This window comes from Diplodia corticola (assembly GCF_001883845.1).
Source record: "Diplodia corticola strain CBS 112549 chromosome Unknown scaffold67, whole genome shotgun sequence".
NCBI lineage: Eukaryota > Fungi > Ascomycota > Dothideomycetes > Botryosphaeriales > Botryosphaeriaceae > Diplodia > Diplodia corticola.
In genome coordinates this window covers 32,073-51,143 of record NW_017971546.1, presented here as the reverse complement: position 1 = coordinate 51,143, position 19,071 = coordinate 32,073, and the positions used below count along the sequence as shown (strand labels likewise).

The 19,071-nt window shown below is 52.3% G+C and overlaps 7 protein-coding genes across 7 annotated transcripts; 2 read left to right on the top strand and 5 right to left on the bottom strand.

Moving 5' to 3' along the window:
- Positions 1–38: 38 nt before the first annotated feature.
- On the bottom strand, positions 39–2,236 carry BKCO1_670009 (c6 transcription; the record flags this gene model as incomplete). The annotated part of the gene is made up of 3 exons (XM_020278379.1): positions 39–1,190; positions 1,240–1,707; positions 1,760–2,236. 3 exons carry the CDS (start codon positions 2,234–2,236, stop codon positions 39–41), a joined length of 2,097 nt encoding a protein of 698 aa, XP_020126291.1.
- A 395-nt stretch (positions 2,237–2,631) lies between these two features.
- On the top strand, positions 2,632–4,286 carry BKCO1_670008 (mfs multidrug transporter; the record flags this gene model as incomplete). The annotated part of the gene is made up of 4 exons (XM_020278378.1): positions 2,632–2,762; positions 2,812–2,874; positions 2,928–3,042; positions 3,099–4,286. 4 exons carry the CDS (start codon positions 2,632–2,634, stop codon positions 4,284–4,286), a joined length of 1,497 nt encoding a protein of 498 aa, XP_020126292.1.
- A 104-nt stretch (positions 4,287–4,390) lies between these two features.
- On the bottom strand, positions 4,391–5,294 carry BKCO1_670007 (kelch-like protein 8; the record flags this gene model as incomplete). Its single annotated transcript, XM_020278377.1, has 2 exons — positions 4,391–5,156; positions 5,209–5,294. The coding sequence occupies 2 exons, from the start codon at positions 5,292–5,294 to the stop codon at positions 4,391–4,393; spliced, it is 852 nt and encodes a 283-aa protein (XP_020126288.1).
- Positions 5,295–5,717: 423 nt separating this feature from the next.
- On the bottom strand, positions 5,718–7,700 carry BKCO1_670006 (het domain-containing protein; the record flags this gene model as incomplete). Its single annotated transcript, XM_020278376.1, has 1 exon — positions 5,718–7,700. One exon carries the CDS (start codon positions 7,698–7,700, stop codon positions 5,718–5,720), a length of 1,983 nt encoding a protein of 660 aa, XP_020126289.1.
- A 224-nt stretch (positions 7,701–7,924) lies between these two features.
- Positions 7,925–8,740, bottom strand: BKCO1_670005 (phytanoyl-dioxygenase family protein; the record flags this gene model as incomplete). The annotated part of the gene is made up of 1 exon (XM_020278365.1): positions 7,925–8,740. One exon carries the CDS (start codon positions 8,738–8,740, stop codon positions 7,925–7,927), a length of 816 nt encoding a protein of 271 aa, XP_020126290.1.
- A 594-nt stretch (positions 8,741–9,334) lies between these two features.
- On the top strand, positions 9,335–10,356 carry BKCO1_670004 (methyltransferase protein; the record flags this gene model as incomplete). The annotated part of the gene is made up of 2 exons (XM_020278354.1): positions 9,335–9,752; positions 9,830–10,356. The coding sequence occupies 2 exons, from the start codon at positions 9,335–9,337 to the stop codon at positions 10,354–10,356; spliced, it is 945 nt and encodes a 314-aa protein (XP_020126320.1).
- A 132-nt stretch (positions 10,357–10,488) lies between these two features.
- On the bottom strand, positions 10,489–13,552 carry BKCO1_670003 (ankyrin repeat protein; the record flags this gene model as incomplete). The annotated part of the gene is made up of 2 exons (XM_020278343.1): positions 10,489–10,560; positions 10,625–13,552. The coding sequence occupies 2 exons, from the start codon at positions 13,550–13,552 to the stop codon at positions 10,489–10,491; spliced, it is 3,000 nt and encodes a 999-aa protein (XP_020126286.1).
- Positions 13,553–19,071: the final 5,519 nt, after the last annotated feature.

Genomic DNA, 19,071 nt, shown 5'->3' with positions numbered 1-19,071 from the left:
GGTTGACATGCCAAGGCTGTGTTTTCTTACCGAGCGCTCTATCTACCCATACCCGATTCAGATGCATCGGAGTCCAGGTTGAGCCAGTCGGAGAAGTCGTGCCAAGCAATGAAGTTGTCCAACGTCGACGCGTCCAATGCGGCGGGACTCCCTTGTTGCAGGAATTCATGCATCTCGGGCCATACCGGAGGCATTTGGATGACCTCTGATCCCCCGTTTCCCATGGACACGGCTGTACTTTCCTGAGATGGCCCAGCAAGAGTTGACGCAAGTGGTCTTCGCGTTGCTTGGTGGCACGCCTCTCTGGCATTTTCTCGCAGTGACCGCAGGATCTCCCACACGCAACTCGCGCGGCCCTTCCTTCCAAGCGTCTCTTCGAAGTCCTTCAAGCAGGAACAGTATTCGCCAACAGACTTCCAGGCACGGTCTGCCTCCGGCCTTTCCGGGTCGTCCCTCAAACAGTGCAGCACCAGGAACAACGCGTAGAGCTCCGGGTGACGCCGAAAGAACCAGGCAAACTCTGGAAAGAGTGTCCCGGACTGCAGCATATATCCGCCTTCGAGGACATCCACGGCCGTGGCGAAGATGGCTTGCGGTAGCTGCTGGTATCGAGACGTGGCCGACGACTTGGCTTCGCGGGAGGGGAGCCACGACTGCAGGGCGAGGTTGAATCGTGATTTCAGGATCGAGAGATGCAGCATGGCTTCGGCCGCTTGGCAGACTGGCTTGTCACGTTCGGAGAAGCGCAGCCATCGGCTGGAGATGGAGTGCTCCGCGTCCTGGATCGCCTTTCCCTTGGCCTGACCGTCCTTCAACCAAACTGCAGCAGTGGCCTCTCTCAATGTTCGGCAGATGTCAAAGTTGGTTATGGTAAATGTCATTTCAGTCCATGATTCTTTGGAAGCGGGGAGAGACGTCATCTCAGGAGAAAGGTCGGCGTCATCGACGTTCAGAGGTAGTCGGTGGGGTTGTCTGCGGTCAAAAATGGTGGAATCCAGTCCGTAGTCTTCTGGCGCGCTGGAATCCAAGGCGGACAACTGCCACCACAGTCGGCATCTCATCTCCGTCTCGAAAGGGCTTAGACCAAGGCGAGATCCGTCACGATGAAGACCGAGGGATTCGGCCAAACGGATTGCCATGCCTACAAGAACCCAAACCGGTCGTCCGGTGTCGTGGGTACGCAAAGCCGTCTGTGTACGTCAGCTCGAAGTTTTTGTCAGCACAGGCGGTGGCGGCTACCAGATATATGACAATTGATTGGAGAGTCTGTAGATTAGGATATATCAGGAATTTGGCCTTCATCAATGACTGATCCATCTGGTACATGAGTTGGCGAAGCAGGGACAAACGACTGAGACCGAACTGGGTCATGGTCTCCTCTTCTGTCACGGAAGCCGTGGCAGCAAAAGATACAGCGTATAGCAAGGCCACGGTCGTGTCCCCTGTTGACCGAGTGTTCTTGGCAGCATCCAGAAGGAGAGGTTGAGCTGTCGGGATGTGCAAGAGCTTCATCACCAGATCAACGTTTCGAACGTAGATGGCCCAGAGTGTAGGATAGATATGGGGCGCCACATGCACAGTTTCGGTACGTGGACCGAAGACGTCAGTTGCCATCACACCCACGGGCTGTGACGAGTGTGATTGTGGGAGCATGGCATGTGCAGACTCCCTTGAAGTACTTCCGGACGTCTTCCGCCGTGTGTGGTCCTGATAGAGCATTAGCATTTGGGTGTGACAGAGAGGGTTCTGCGACACGAACATCAAGGAGTAAGTCGACAAACACGGAATCATCTACATAACTGCCGCCCTCGGCAGCGCCGACCAGGATCCCTCGCGATGCAGCATCAGGCGGCGATGGACTGGGGGTATGGGCGACTTGATTGGTTGCGGCGGGAAGATTCGGAAGTTTACTCGCTCCAAGTGAGGTTATCAGGTTGTTGAGGAGCGTCTCAACGGTGTTGAGTCGACTGAGCACCTCTGAGTTGTTGTCGTAGCCAGGCCCAGCGGAGGTCGTATCCGGAATCGAGACTGGTGAGTGTTCTGGAAGCGCGCTCAAGGGTGCGCGTCGTGACGTTTTGCCATAGGTGCAATGGAGATGCAGGCGGGCACAGTGGGCGCAAGGTATCTTTCTGTTACAGCGGACTTTACGTTGTCGGCAGGGCTCGCAGGTAGGCCGTCTTTGGCGAGCGGAGCCCAAGTAGTCGTCCATCTGGGAAGATCCATAGCCGTCGGACATGATGTTACCAGCACGTGTGAGAGAAGGGTGCGTCGAATTACTTGGCGCCGCTGACTAAACAACGACGTCCGAGCTATGACATCAACAAAGGGACAGGCTTCGTTCTACCACTGATGAAGCGATATCGGTGCGCTGGCGACCTGATGATGAAGCGTCTATACCCGCAAGGCGATGGACGTCCGGATATAAGCGTTTGGCAGTCCGTGTTCAGATTCTCCAACGTCGTCGACTTTTACCAAATGCGGCGCTCGGCCGATCGGCCGATCGGCCGGTCGGTACTAGCATGAGTATTCTCTCCCACTCCTCCCTTGATTCTCACAGTGTATAAACTAGCATAGACAGCATGGTTGATTCCACAGCTTGGACCGTCACAAGCTCTGCCTCACCGAGCCAACATGGGCGACGACAAGATCCAGGAGAAAGGACCATCAGATGTGCCCAGCACTGCACATCTGCTTCTCCCAGAGACAGACCTCAGCCATGGCATTGTCGGATGGGAGGGGCAGTCAGACCCGCGGCATCCCAGGTGATCTGCTTCTTCTGGATTCTTCGACTCCCCATCTAACGCCGACCAGAAACTTCTCACCAGCGGCTAAATGGATTTTTATGAGCCTTGTCAGTTGCATGATTGTTCTAAGGCATGTAGCTCCTCCTTGAGGCTTGAGGCGTCTACTGACCTCCTGTCTCGCAGCTTTTTGGCGTCCTCGATTGTTGCGCCTGCCGCTCCCCACATCGACACCGAGCTCCACAATGATTCGGATATATTGTCCTCTCTGGTGACCACAATCTATGTGCTTGGGTTCATGGTGCGTGCATAGACATGAGGCAGGAATCTCCACCTTGGGAATTGACAATCCATCAGGTTGGCCCTCTTATCTTGTCTCCTCTCAGCGAAGTCTACGGCCGTCTCGCAATCATCCACCCCGCAAATGCATTCTTCACCGCCACCCACATCGGTGTCGCCCTCGCGCCGGGGATTGGACGGCTTCTGGCTTTCAGAGCGCTGTCTGGGCTCGGAGCCTCTGCATGTCTCTCCATCGGTGGCGGGCTGACGGCCGATCTGTTTGACATACACGACCGCGGCCTCGCAACAGCCCTCCTGACTCTCGGATCACTGTTCGGTCCGGTCTTTGGTCCCATCTTCGGCGGAATCATCACGCAGCGGGCGGGGTGGAGATGGAACTTCTGGGTCATGGCCATTGCCTGCGCCGCAGTCTCTTTGACCATGGCCGTCTTCGCCCGAGAAACACATGCCGAGGTCATCATCCGGCGCAAGACGCTGGGACTGCAGAAAAGCCTTCGCTCACCAGGCCTGCAAAGCGCTTACGAGGCCGGCAAGGGGAGGAAGGCGCCCAAGACTGCGAAAGCCCAACTCTCTCAGGGCCTCGTCCGCCCTTGGCAGATGCTTTTGCGGTCGCCGCTTCTTCCCATCACTTGCCTCCCAGTCGGCTTCATCTCCGGCCTCCTGTACATCCTTCTCACCACGACATCTGAATTCTTTCAAGAAGTCTACGGCTGGTCTCTCGAGGCTGCCGGACTTGCCTATCTCGGGCTTGGAGGTGGCAGCGCCATCGGTTTCGTTTTCTTTGCAACCACGTCCGACCTCATCACCGTCCGACTTACAAAGAAGAACTCGAATACTTACACACCCGAGATGCGGCTCGTGACGTCGTTTCTCCCTGCCTTGTTCATCCCCATCAGTTTCTTCTGGTACGGGTGGTCAACGTATGAAGGCAATCACTGGATTGTCCCCATCCTGAGCCTTGCGCCCTTTGGCTTCGCCCAATTCGGCATGAACGCAAGCTTTCAGGCGTACATGGTCGATGCATCTGGCGCGTATGCCGCGTCAGCCATGGCATGTGTGTCCTCTGTCAGATGTCTCTTTGGGGCTTTCGTACCGCTGGCTGGACCGAGCTTGTATGCGAATCTCGGGCTGAACTGGGGGAACTCTTTGCTGGGGTTTGTGAGCTTGGCCATGGTCCCTCTGCCGGTGTTGATGTATCGTTTTGGGCAAAGATTGAGAGAGATTCATCCTTTAGACACTCCTTGATACCCTTGAGGTTTTATAATGAAATATCTATTTCGATTGCCAAGCGGAAGAGGACCCCGCACCCCGCCTCCTAGTACAAGCGTTTGTGTTTGAAGATGACCTATTTACTCTACATCATCCAGCCCACTCGTCAGGTCTCTTGGAGCGCCAATGGTGGTTTCTGTGTCAGCAGAATAGTGTTCATCCCCTTCCACTTCCACGTCCATAGCTGCACGTTTGCCTATATCGGCACATCTGAGAGTACCTCTGGGGTGGTCATGGTACTGGCAGATGTCCTCCTCCCACGGGTGCTTTTCGCTGCCGCCAAGCTTCTGTCTCCGGAGTATGTCACGGAAGAATTCCATTGGTGTAGCCAGGGAGTTGCAGTCGTCAGCCGGATTTGTGGTTTTCAGCCACCGCGCATCTGATTGACCAGTCCAGAAATCGACGTACAGTCGCCAAAGCGGCGATGCGGGAGGGAGCATGTCATGTACGAAAGCCGCGAAGCGGTTTGGATATTGACCGGTGGTCCGTGCGACCATGACGATTTTATTCAAGACGTTGTTTCTGAAATGGTAGTCTTGGAGCATGTGTCCAAGCGCGTATAGATCGAACAGCGGCTTGTAGACGTCTACGCGTCTGGCTCCGTCCAGAGTGGTGGTGCAACCAGGATTTTCAATACGATCCAAGGAATTGGGCCAATAGAGCCATCGTAGGTATATGTCGAAAAGGCCAGATTCTGTGTCATGGAGCTCGACCACACCGCCCGACTCTTTCCAAGGCTCTCTGCAGGCGTATTTGAAGAAGTCCGAATAGGCGAAAATGAGCTCTTTGTGGACAGAAAACGGTTTCTTTTCGTGGCTAACAACTACTTGGATGACTTCCTTGAGTCTTGGACGCGATTAGTATTGCTGAACAAAGAGAATTCTAGAAGGAGGCTTACGAGCACCTGGAATCAAAGAAGGCGTAGATGTTAGACCCAGAATACCTGTCTCTTGCAAGACTTGTAGAAGAAAGAGTTCGATTCATGATGTAGGTATTGACGTTGAGATGGGAAGCCGATCTCGGCTCTTACTGTGCGGGTAAAACAGAGGCGATGGTGCTTGAGGCAATGAGGGAGAGTAAAATTAAAATAGTGGCGGAGTGCGGACGCATGGATATCCAACTTGCTACTATGGTTCGCTAGGCTGTACCCTGATCCGCTCCAACATTCTCACTTCTGCCCGTTAATCATCACCAACGCTGCGGAAGACCCTTTCTATTGGTGCACCGCCCGTCATCACAGACTGGCTCTATGTCGCCATCATCACTCTCCGAATGACAACAGTTCGAGTTCATAGTAATGTGGCTGCTTCTCATTCGGAGAGTGGCCTAGACTGTTTGGGACTTGACCTTGGGTGGACGGAGTAGGACCAAAGTTTTCTTAGCGGCGGCTAAGTAGCACTTGTCCGCTTATACTAGCCTGACCTGCTTTTCAGGAATATCGCCGCGCTCAACAATTTCCCCATGCATCATTCCATCAACGTAACAATACCCCACCAAAAGGAAACCATCGCCACAGGGTCTTAGAACGAATGGCCAATGTGACCCATACAGAACACCAATCACGTCGCCCTCTGTCATCCGGCCAGGTCCAAGACCAATGTGGCCATCCATTGTCACAAACAGCCTTCGTCCGCGACATGCTATACCGACCATGCCCAGGAAGCACACACATGCCCGTTCATTCTCATCCCGACTCCCGGCATCGGTCTCATCTTTCTCTATCTCCACTCCGAGGCGACGAGCAGCAAACTTTTGATACGACTTCCAGAGCTGGGCAAGCTGGCCTCTCTTGTTGGCTGAAGCCACGTGTCCACCGCGGCCCGAGGCAGTCTCAATGCTTGCGCCCGCACAAAGCGTCGTAGCAATACGTTCTTCACGCTGCTGATGGTCGACGCTCGGGTGAGTGTGGGCACGAAGGTACTCTGCAGCGCGCACAATCCATTCGGGGAGGCGTTTTCCTTGTTCTACGGTCCCCTCAATTCTCCCTCTCGATACCGGCCACCACTCGTCGGAGAAGCCACACTCGTCCATGTCAGTCTCGTGGAAGACCCTCGTCTGGATGCTGTCCTCACCGGTCGACGAAACTGCTGAGCAGAGCTTCCCCGATATGACCAGCGTGCGAGGAGAATGATCGGGGAACTGGACACCAGGGCTCTTGTTCCCAGACGCGTGGAAGCTGAGAGACTCCTCGTGCTCGAACCAGAGGTCGTTGTATGTCAGTGGCAGCGACCAGTCAGGGATCCAAGAGGGTGATGTGATCATCACATGGTCTGCATTGACGAGCGCGAGCAGGCAGAGGTCGTTCCACAAGCAACTGACCGGCTCTTCTGTCCCCATTGGTGTATTGCGGTGGTGTTGGTGCCCTTCTTGCAATATTCTCACCGCCGTGTCTCGATAAACGTGCGCTTCCGACAGCTCATAGCCAACAACCGGTCTGTCGTCGGCCCTGCAGATGCCTGCAAGCGCAAAGATCTTGTCTCTTGGATCTGTAGCCTCCAAAGGCCGGCAGCGGGCAAGCAAGCGTTTCATCGCGTCTCGAGGAAGGCATTCCGATGGCTGTGGCTGAGATGCGGCATAGCTCAGTTTCAAGCGGTAGAACAACCGCACTCTCTGTACCCGGGCCTGCCACGGGTGTTCTAATACGTGGAAGTCTCGGAAGAGTTGGCGAAGAAAGGCCATGCTGTCGAAGTGCGAGATTGCAGCGCACAGCTGCACCATGTCTTCGATGTTGTTACCGCAGAGCACTACGGCGTTCTTGGACAGGACTGCTTCCTGAACGACCCAAGTGCGACTGAACCATGGCGCTGCGAGGACGGCGGCCAGCGCGGCCACGGTTCCTACGGGCAACTTTTTCGTAGACTGAACGGTCTGTTCCAACGAATCAAGGGACATGGCGTCGCCATCAAGTGTTCTGAGGTAGTCGAAAGCAGAGCGGAAATGGCCTTCACTCTCCGGGCCTCGAGGAGTGCCCAGATAGATGACTGTCTTGGTTGCTTTCGAGTAGATTTCATGCATCATAGACACCTGCTGGGTCATTTCATCCTTGCTGGACTGCTCTATGCAGAACTGATCAATCCAGAACGGGAGATGGCCATCTTCTGCACTTGGGTTGGACAAGTAAGCCCGCACTGCTTCCAGTGGCCCACCACGGATGTCGAGCCAGTTGCCTTTGAACTTGGTTGGATACTTCAATTCTTTTCCATTACCCCATCGGTAGGAAAGAGCGCAGTAGGGGGGCGGATCGTCGATGCTAACGTGTCGAATGTGGTATCCGAGACGATTCCCGGGAGAGGCGCTTGTGATGCCCTCGAACGTGATGAGGCGAATTTCACCCTTCTTTAACGGTTCATAGGCGATGTCGAGTGTTTGGCCGTCCAACCGCAGCGTCATTGCGGACGATCAGCTAAGACGATCAAGCGGGGAGAGATAAGGTGTGGAGTGGGTTGCCCAGTGCACCGACTGTTGTGAGTAAGTACGAGTTTTCAGCGGCCCCCACGCACTGCGGGGCTTGCAGGAACGTCAGCACTGTGCCTAATTGATCACCGCATCAGCTGCCGCTCTTTTGGCCCCCGAAAGACCAAGTTCCCAATCCTCCAACAGAATATATTTATGCACTACACAGAGATCTTCTCTGCATACTCCGGATACTGCTCCGACAAAACCCTCAGATCTCCCGTGGCGCCAACATTCGCCGCTGGATTCAACCCCAGCCACTCTTTCATCTCCGGGCCCAGCTCCTCCTGAAGTTCTCTCGGCAGCCTCGCCGTCCAGTTGACCTGCTGTCTCATGAACGGGGCCGTGTAGTAGCCAAACAACAGCGCGCGGTCCTGGTCCTCGGTCACATTCGCCCCGCTCGTGTGCCACACCCGGCCGTCCATGAAGATGACATCGCCCGCCTTCGCCTCGAATGGCTTCAGTAGCTCGGGCGCGTTCTTGGGCACCTCGTCGCGCGTCAACCACCGGTTGGAGCCGGGGATGTAGCGGGTGGCTCCGTTCTCAGCGTACACGTCCGTCAGGCACCAGATGGCGTTGATGGCCCAGACCTCCTTCCACGGATCGGGGAACACGATGCTCATGTCCGAGTGCAGCGCCATGCTCTGCGAGCCCGGGCGCGCGATGTTGGCCGTGAAGTTCGAGATGAGGAAGTTGTCGCCCAGCACCGACTTGACCATGTCGACGGCCGTGGGGTGTGAGATGAGGTCGCGGAAGATGGCGTCCAGCTCGAGCAGGTAGAAGATGCGGACGTTGCTGGCGTTGGGGTCGAGCCAGGGGAGGAACGTGTCGTCGCCGCGCGCTTCGGCGGATTCTTTGGCTTTCCAGAGCCGCGCGAGGGTGGCTGAGGCGTCGCTGGGGGACAGCACGGACGGGACCCTGGCCCAGCCGTGCTCTTTGAGGTGGGCGCGGGCGTCTGCGTTTATGTCGGCGTCCATGGTGGTGGTCTGAAGTGACGCGATGGTTCCGTGAATCTGAGAACTTTCTTTGCTTCGACTCCTCGAGTCCTCGCTCTTATCATGGAGGAGAGACCCATGTCTCGCCAACACACCTACCCCGCACCGTTGAACATGGGGTATGTGGAGCAGCACATCACTGGTGGGGAGTAACCGAGACTGGAGGCGGTGCTATTATCCGGTGTCGCATTCATCAACCTCGACTGCTCAATCGGGCCAACGGCTCACGCACTACCCCTCCCATCCTGTACGTAGTGTCCAATGTGGAGCCCGGCACGGGCTATCACTTCGACACGCTGCCTTTCTCGTCGGGATCTTCCTGGCCGACGGTTTCAAACTGGAGGTGAATGAACCAAGGATGGCGAAAATGGTGCTGCACAAATCGTGCCTTTCATGTGCAGCCAGCTCTTGGTACCAAAAGATTTATGCTTCCAGCTTACGCGCCACAGAGAAAATGAAACGCGCTACTAACAGACTTGGTTACTTGGCGCTTACTTTCCCCCATAAAAGCTCCGCCTCTCTTTATCATCTAGCCTCACCCCGCTCACAGTTCCAATCTCAAGCACTTTGTCCGCGATGTCGTCCACAACCAATGACCCCACGGCTGCACCCATAACCAAAGATCATGTCAAAGACCTCTACGGCACCAACGCCGCGGAGCAAAAGCGGCTGCACGCACAGCACAACATCTGCACCGCCGCCTTCTCCAACCAGCTCCTCGTCTTCCCGGGCGCCCAAGACTTGCTCGCCCGCCCCAATCTCCGCATCCTCGACAATGCCGGCGCCGACGGATTCTCTTTGACAGAGCTGCGGAAGCAGCTGAAGCACCCCGAAAGCGCGGACCTCATATCCGCGGACATAGCCCCGTTCCCCGCCGAGACGCCGAGTGGAGCAATCAAGCCGGGCGAGGGCGTGCGGCTGGTAAAGCAGGACTTCATGCAGGAGTGGCCGAGCGAGTGGGAGGGCACCTTCGACCTTGTGCTCCAACGCACGTGTACGTCGTCATTCACCAGACCGCAATCGACGACCTTTTTTGTTCATTCTCCCCACTAACTTCTCCCGCAACTCCAGGCCTCTCCTTCCACCCGACCTGGTCTTCCGCCGTCGCGGCTACCCGCCGCCTCCTCCGGTTGCTGCGGCCGGACGGCTCGGGCTGGATCCAACTCGTCGACGCCGCGCCGCCGTACGGCATCGTGCAGCCAGATGATCCCCCCTACGCCAAATTCTTCAAGTCAATCGGGCGCGCCCCGTCCCCCGAGGATGCGGCGAACGGCATCGATCCGCCCATCCCCACTCGGCTACCTCAGCTTCTCACGGAAGCTGTGGACGCCGAGGGAGTTGAGTTGGAAAGTCTGGGCGAGAAGAGGGCCCAGTCGAAGTGGGGAAGGTGTGCAGACAGCAAGGAGATGGAGGAGTTGGGCATGTTGACGGTCGAGCAAATGGTGAAGACGGTCGAGGTGATGTGGGAGATGCATCCGCAGGTGAGGAGGGTTGGGCCGGAGGAGTGGGAGGGACTGAGTGGGGGTGTGCTAAGGCAGGTGAGAGAGACTGGGTTTGAGATTGAGACGGCGGCTGTTTGGGGGAGGCGCATACGGTAGGCAAGCAGAGCGCATCAAGGAAACCATCATCAACATTGGCATAAAGTACACATTTTAGCGTTAGCCCCCAACCATGTACCCAAGGACGCCTCATATCCAACCCAACAAAGATTCCCATTCAGTTCCCTCTCCTCACGCCTCTGGCTCCACTCCACCCAAGCCCAACGCACCACGCCTCCACTCGTTCTTGAGTCTCGAGTGGGACTGTACACATCTTGTCAGCGTCGCCTCCTCTCAGGTTTTAGCTCTGTAGGAACATGTCACTTACCACATGGAAACTGACCCTCCTCATCTTCTCCGCCTCCCAGGACCGATCGCTCGAAAGAAGCACATCCAAGATGTCATCCATCCCGCCCCTCTCGGCGATATCAAACGCACTCACCCACCCCTCCCACGGCGCCTCCTCCCCCGGCGGCCCTTCCGCCCGCGGATCAGCACCCCGCTCAACCAGCAGCGCCACGACCCGCGCGTTCCCCGCCCGGCACGCCGCCCTCAGCGCCTCCGAGTCCCCATCCGTCGCGCCCACGCCGTGCTCGAGCAGCGCCCGCACCTTCTCCACATCATGGAAGGCGGCGCCGCCCTCGCACACCGCACGCACCAGCGAAACTCCTAGTTCGGGCCACCCCGCGCCAACGGTACCCGGCGGGATGCACGACAGCAGCGCCTCGAGGCATCGCACGCCCATGACGCCGACCTGCGCGGCAAGCAGCTCCACGAACCGCGCGTGCAACGACGACGACGATGACAATGAAAGAAGCGTGCTTAGCACCTCGACATGCGCAGCCGACGGGAGGCCGTCGTTGCCCCGCCCTGTCGTCTCATGCACCGCCTTCCAAAACGCCTCGTCCAGCGCCGCCGCCGTGGCGCCCGCAGGCAGCAGCGCGCCGCCGCGGCAGTCGAGCAGCAGGGCGACGAGCGGGGCGCGGCCGGCGCGGGCGGCCAGCTGCAGGAGGTACTGCCGGTGCGGCGGGGCGCGGGCGTGGATGCCGTGGCGGTGGAAGAGCTTGGCCGCGTCCAGCAGCCCGTCTTCGTACACCGTCGCCAGCGCGGGGGTCCAGTCAATGGCGCGGGATGCGGGGTGGGAGAGGAGGGTGGAGAGGACCGCCAGGTTGTTGGTGGTGATGAGGTGCTGTGGGAGGGCGGGGCCCGCGAGGGATGGGTCGGCGCCGGCCGAGAGCAGGAGGTGGACGAGGGTTGGGGAGCTGGTGGAGGAGGAGGGACGGTTGCAGATGAGTGTCAGAGGGAGGGCGGAGCATGTGTTTGGGTCGGCCCCGGCGTCGAGGAGTGCTGCGGCGATGGCGGGGTTGGTGTTGGACGAAGTGCAGATGCGGACCAGGGCGGCGGTGCAGTCCTCGGCGGATTGCTGCTGCGTTTTGAGCAGCTCGGAGACAACGAGAGGCTGCTCGAAGTGGACCGCGAATGATAGCGGAGTCGGGAAGGGCGATGAGGGCTCGCTGGAGTCGGCAGGGGTGGTCATCCACGCCACCAGTGCGCGCGTCTTCTCGTCCGTGACGAACGCCAGCACGTCCGCAACGACCAGCTCGTCCACGCCCTCTGCTCGAGAAAGGCCCGCCCAGTACTTCACCGCATACCCCGCGAGCGGGAACACCCTCTCCACAGCCTCCCGCGTGATTTCCACTCCACCCGCGCTGCTCCACAGCCTGGCCACGGCGGCAAGGTACGCCATGCACACCCTCGCCATGTCCGCGAGCGCCGGACCCTTGGAGAACGCATCGCTGTACCCATCCACGCGCGGCGGGTCCGACAGGAGGTACTCCCTGACCGAAGCATGTGCGAGGTGGACAGTCCGCTCTTCCTCTTCCCCGTCACCACCTCCTCTTAGCTCGAGCAAGCTGGGACAGAGCCCCGCGATGACTTCCTCGACGTCCTTCAAGCGGTCCTGCGGGTCGAACGCGGGCTCCATGTCCAGCGCCACGGCGAGGGCATCCGTCGCCTGGGCGCACGTCAGGGGCGGCGCGTCGGTCGAGAAGAGGGCGAAGCGCAGGAGGCGGACGACGTGGCGCCGGGCCGAGGTGGGGATCTGGCTGAGGATGCGGGCGTGCATGTCGGCGTCGTCGGCAGGGAGGGTGGCCAGGGTGCGTTTGAAGGCCCGGGTAGTGTCGCAAGCCGCGAGTTCGTTGAGCTGGAGAGGGATCAGGCGGAATCTGAAAGTGTTGATGGATGTTAGCACTGGATAAAGCGATCGGCTTGCGGAGGAGGCAAAGAGTGAGGGGTCGTACAGTCCGTGTGCGCGTTTGACGATGGTGTCTACGACCTCCTTTCGGAAGTCTTTGTCGGAGAGGTCGCGCTGCTGGCTTCCGAACAAGCTGCCGTGCGGGACTGGGGATGCACGATGCTGCCAACGTCCAAAGCGGGGGTCGTTGGCCAGCGTCCAGTACGCCACTGCTTTCATGTCTTCTTCGGTGGCGGCGGCGTCGAGGGTGATTCGAGACGATGCGTGGTGCATCACCCGGTCCCTAAAGCAGGGCTCAGACGGCTCTTCGTGCTTGCTGGAGACGCACAAGCGCATGCCCTCGGATGATGGGCTACTCTTCTGCATCAGCTTGTGCAGCCACAGCAACACCTCGCCCTGCTCCGCGCATTCGTCGATGCCATCGACGACAATGTCCACCGGGCCCATCTCAGCGATCATGTCCTCGGCACCCTGGAGGAACTGCTCCCAATCGGAAGGAGAAGGCAGCTCCACAGTCATCCGCACCGGGTCATGCAGCAGCAGTTGCCCGACGAACGATCGGAGCATGCTCTCCAGACCATTCTTCTTTCTCTCACCGGTGCAGTCGAAGAAGAAGAAGAGGCACGGTCGCCGGTGCGCAGATCGGCTACTCAAATGGTGCACGAGCACGGACGAGAGCACCGTCTTACCGCTTCCAGAGGGCCCGCAGAGCCACAGGACAGGCTTGGCGCCCGAGTCCCACGCCGCGAATTGCTCAGTTGAGAGCAGCCATGATCCGGTCTGGCCGACGCGTTGCCGGACAGCCGCGTTGAGGCGTCCGGAGACGTCGACGGTGCTGAGCCAGTCGGCTGGGTCGGCGGCCGAGGAGCGGCTGGTGTTGGTGATGATTGGAGCGGCGGCGGGTTCCTCGAGAGGTGTAGGAAGTGCGCCAGACGGAGCTCTGGTGTTGGCAATTGCTTCCACCGTCGAGGGCAGCACTGCTACGAAGTCCTTGATGAGCATTGGGGCGGGAAGGCTTGATGTTGGGCCAAACAAAAGACCGAAAGAAACGAAAGTGTTATTGCAGCGAACTCGCCTCTGGCCGAAGAAGATATAATGGCAGAAAAGGGGTGCGTGAAGCTGAGTTCACCACGACTGACGACATCTCGCATGCTGTGCATGAGCCTCGTGGAGTGCTTCGATGACGTGGCAGACCATCCGAACACACGGGCCACGAGAGCAGTCACCTTTCCGGATCGTGATGGTGGTGTGGATTAGCGAACTGCTGCAGGGTGGTCTAAGCATGGCCGATGCGGCCTTTCGGCTTTCTTAGCGAGTGCTCCACTGTGGGATGGTTCCGTTGTGGACTCTGAACTGACTCTGGGGACGAAGGATCCAGACCCGATTTGGTAGAAACGCACTACATGCGCGACCCAGATATTCCCCGGGAACATGTTGCCGCGTCCTTCACATGTGATGGAGTCGCTAATCATTGCTTTTCAGTTCTTCGGTCAACTTAAAGACCGACGCTTCCGGCTCAAGGTGAACCAAAGGAATCAGGTGAGTTTTACCTTCCCAAACCACGAAGATGCTGCCTCATTCTGGAACGAAGCATGGAATCAGTCGGGCAGCCGAGATTTCTCTAAAGCACATGCAGAGAGCCTTCCAAGTCTTCTGAACAGGCATGCCGTCACTGAAACAAAAATACCGCTTACGGTGCTACCTACACTCCTCGAGTCCCCATCCATTTCTCCACATTTAAAAGCTTCCGCCAGGTTTGGTGCACGCAGCTAGCGTCTTGCCCTCTTCCGACACCACGTGTAGCGGCAAATGGCGCAAAAATCCACTCATTTCACGCTGCAATTCACACTAGAGACTAAAAGTGTAGATGTATAGATTCCTCGAGGTCCATACTAAAGAGCGCAATTTCTCGAAAGCCGAGTTACAGCCAGATGGGAAGTTAACGATCGTGTTGAAAGGAAAGAGGTGGTCAAAACCGAATTCATCCATCATCCCAGTCGAATTCCCTCTGCGACCTAGGTGCAAACACCATTGCTGGCAAGGAGCTCAGGCAGTCCTGCAATACATTCCGCGCAGGTACAGATCTGGAGAGCGAAAGATAAGCTCACGAAAACAGTTGATTAAGAGTGACTTTCGCAACATACAACGGATAAATCGTCATCAACACACTCCCTAACACCAGCAAGCGAGCTTTGCCCGACGGCGGCGAGAATGCAGTCCAGCGAGGCCGAGAGGGGGAGGCAAGTCAGCCCACCGCAGAGCTGCCGTTTCTCGATGACGGGAGCGCTGATTCCACCCTCGGGGGCTGCGGAAGCTAGGGGACCTGCGGCGGCGGCGCCTGCGAGGAGGGCGGCGATGAGCGTGGTGGTGAATTGCATCGTGAAGGCCGGTTGATACTTGATCGATGCGATTGTGCTTTGATGGATGAGACTGAAGCTGCTGGGCAAATTCAAGGAGGACCATGGAGGTTTATATAGCTTCCTAGCGCTCTAAGGGATCATATTTCGGCAAATAGCGAGAGGTGACTACGCTTGTGTCGGCGGCACATCCCGATGCAACGCATGCGATGGCACACTAGTTCTACGAGGCCACCTATGACCCTGGAGACGTGCATGAGCTGTTTGCTTTTTTCTTCTTTGCCTGGAGGTAACTGGTAAGCCGCCACATGAAAGGCGAAGCCTCCGTTAAAAGAAAAGCGCAGATAAGCTAGTCCATCTGCGTATACCAAGGAGCCGGCCCATTTTCAGAATGGACTTTTGACTATGTTTCACTTTGCGAGAAGTTGCCGAATAGTAGACATAAGAAAAGGATATAGAAGGTCTAAGGAAATAGAGGGGATAGATTTAAGAATTAGCAGGCTAAAAGAATTAGAATCTATAAGTACCTTTATCCCTTAAATACTTCGAATATTCTTAAAGACGTAAGAGATAAGATATAGCTAGCTATAGATTAAGCTACTTATACGGCCCTTAAACGTATATATATATATTAAAAGAGGTATTATTAGAATATATTAATAGCGGTAAACGTTACTAAAGAAAGATAGATTATAACAAGCTAGTAAGAATAGGCTACTAAGTAATTATAATAACGGTCGGTTTTAGGTAGACTCTAATAGTTTAAGCTAAGTTAGACGGTTTCTTTATAACTTTTTTCTAATTACTACGTAGAGAGATAAACTACGTAAGCTACTAGTCGGTAGTACGCCTTTTTTAGAAAGTACGGGGTTCTATAGCGAAGGGGAATACGGTAATATAGCGGTATAATTAGCTATAAGAATAAAAGAAATCTACTCTTTATACGGCTATTTCGAGCGTTTATATAAGTTATATAACTTTAAGCTTTCTCTTCTTATATAGAAGGATTTATAGAACTTTTTATTTAGCGGGATTATCGCGTATAACTTCTCTATATAGTTATTTATCTACTACTATTACCTAGAATCGCTTAGGGTGTTAACTATATTATAAAATCTAAATTAAGTCGCTCGTCTACGGGCCTATTCTACCGTAATAGATAAAGTAAAAGAGAATAGTAACGAGCTATACTAGACTCTACTACTTAGATAGTATTATCGGCTACTTATAGTACTATTTACGCTTACTTTTACTTTTCTATATACTACTTTATAACCGAAATTACTTCTCTAGAAAAACTTAAAAAAGTATACTTAGCGATCTTCTTATATTCTTAAACTTCTTATTCGGTAAATAAACCGTTATACCGGAATACGCCGAAGATAATAGAGTTTTAGAAATATACCTATAAGCTTAATAACTAGCTAAAAAATCGAGATTAATAAAATAACTAGATATCGATTAGTCTTACTTCTATAAAATTATATAATATATATACTATCTCGTCGCTAGTCCGTTATACGCCTTATTAGTTATTATATTCTATAATCTAGCCTCGCTTAGCTTTATTTTTTAGAAAGATATTTTCGTAGTTTATCGTCTACGTAACCGCGATTATCTCTCGCTCTAAATTTAAATTAATTTATATTAGTTCCTATTTCTAATACTATAGAATAGATATTTAGATTTCTAATCCCCGCTAAACTTAGGGTCGACTATACGAATTAACCGTTTTTTAGATATGCGTATTTTTTCTATTTCTAAATACTACTTACTATTAAGAGCGTACTAAATTTCTCTTAGTTATATATTATCGTAGACGCGTATACGCTTACTAAAACGGGCTTAAGATTATAAATTAATACGTATAGATATTATTAATTAATAGATTCTATCTCTACTCTCGGCTTTGCCGCCGGCCCCAACCCGCCCTCCCGAAGAAATAATAAGATCTAAAAAGAATAATACTAAAAAATTCTTTTATTAGAAGACGATAAAATCTAGATATAAGAAAACTCTTCTTATCTCTAGCTTTAGCGTAGAGAACGCGTCTATTACTATTCTATTTTCTTCTCTATTCTATTATATATATAGCTTTTCGGTATAAGTTTTATTAATTAATACGTTGGCGATTTAGGCCGGCCGACGCCGATCTACGTATAATTAAAATAATAGTTCTTCTATTATCTAAATACGATATTATATCTAGTCGGTTTCTATTACTATTTAAAACTATTAATTTTATATTCTACTCTACTTCGATTAATCGTAGCCCGCTCTATTCGCCTAAAAGATAGACTCTAAAGTTATTAGTATATTATTATCTATATCTTACTATACTACGCTTACGTTATACGACTACTAGACTAAGCCGCGTCTTTTCTACTACTAGCCGCCGGCGTATTACTAGAAAGATAATAAAATAGAAGCTCTCTAAAGCCGTTATCTTATTAATAAATAAAATCTATCTTTTTATACTACTACCCCTCTCTACTTTTCTAATAAAATTTATATTCTAGTATTCTTTCGCCGCGTTAACTTTCTTTTTTATTATCTTTTTTAAATCTATCCGTTCTCTTACCTCCCCTCTAATATCTATTAATTAATAGAACTCGCTTCTTCTAATCTTTCTTCTTTTTTACTTTTAAATAATACTATTCGCGCCTATTACTATCGTTACGAGCTAGAGATTCGACTTATTCGCTTTTCGTATAAATTTTCGCCTAGTATATATTTATACTCTTAACGCTAATCGCCGTCGCTAGTACTAGAAATATTAACGTAAAGCCTATTATCGTCTATAAAAATTAGTCTATTTACTAACGATATAGACGTCGATCTAAGCGGCGTAAATTCTAATATATCTAATACTACTAATAAACTCTCGTCGTTACCGCTTTAAATATACGAAGGGTCTAATTTAGATTAATATAATCTATACGTTAGCCGAAACGATATACGTATTTAAATAGATTATTACTCTTAGCGGGCGTTTATATTCGTAGAGTCTCTTTTTTTCTCTAACGGCTATAGTAGTTACCCTCTATCTTTTAATCTTAATTTCGATAGTAAGCCCATTCGTAACTTTCTACTAGTAGATAGACGCTTCGAGAACTACGCCTACTACGTCTCTAAGTAAGAAGAAAGTTATAAGAATATATAATTTAATAAAACTTACTATCCACCTAGATAGATAGCCTATATATACTACTACTATCGTAGTAGGATTTATAGCCGATCCTTCTACGATAAATATAGACGATTAAACGTCTATATTAACGTCTATATTATTTCCGAAGAGCGCTACTTCGCCCTTAAGCTACTTAATATTAAGATTATCGGCTATAAAGATTATTACGAAGTAATATCTATACCCGTATCTATCGGTATATTCTTATTCTAAAGTTAGCTAGAGATAATCTAGTAGTACGCTAATCGCGATACCTCTAATCTAAAGAATAAAAAGAAGGCCTAACTTAGTCTATATTAGTACGTAAACTATCTCTTAGAAGATTCTATAGAGTTATCGCTCTTCCGCGTTAAGTACTTCTATTATACTAACCCCGAAAACTATCTTCTTAATAATAACTCTAGTTCGCGAGTATCGTATACTTACTTCTAGTTTAGTATTAGTTATAGCGAGTATTTATCGCCTAGCGAGCTTATATATAACGAATTATATAAGAAAAGAAGTACGTTCTACTATATCTATTATATTAGAGGCGACGTATACCTCTAGCTATTATATAACGAGTATATAGCGTAGATATAAGCGGTAAAAGCCGCTATCGCTAATTACCGGAAATAGACCGACTATCTAGTCTACTTTTAATAGAGTCTATACCTTCTCGTAGACGAGATTAGACGCTACTATTAATATATTTTAACTATTTACTATAATAGCGTTACGAACCTTCTTACGAACTAACGATCTACGCTTAGAAAATATATTATCGTACGCCTAGATAGAAGTAAAAGAAAGTATCGCTCGAGGGCGGGTCTTAGCCGTATAATCGCCTAGCTATATAAAATCGAATTTAAAAATAGTATTCTTAAAATAGTACTTAGTATACTAACTAACTAAATCTATATAGCGATAAAATCTTTATACGTATAGTAGTTCTAGTCTACTATTTAATTTTCTTCTATATTCTTCTTTTCTCG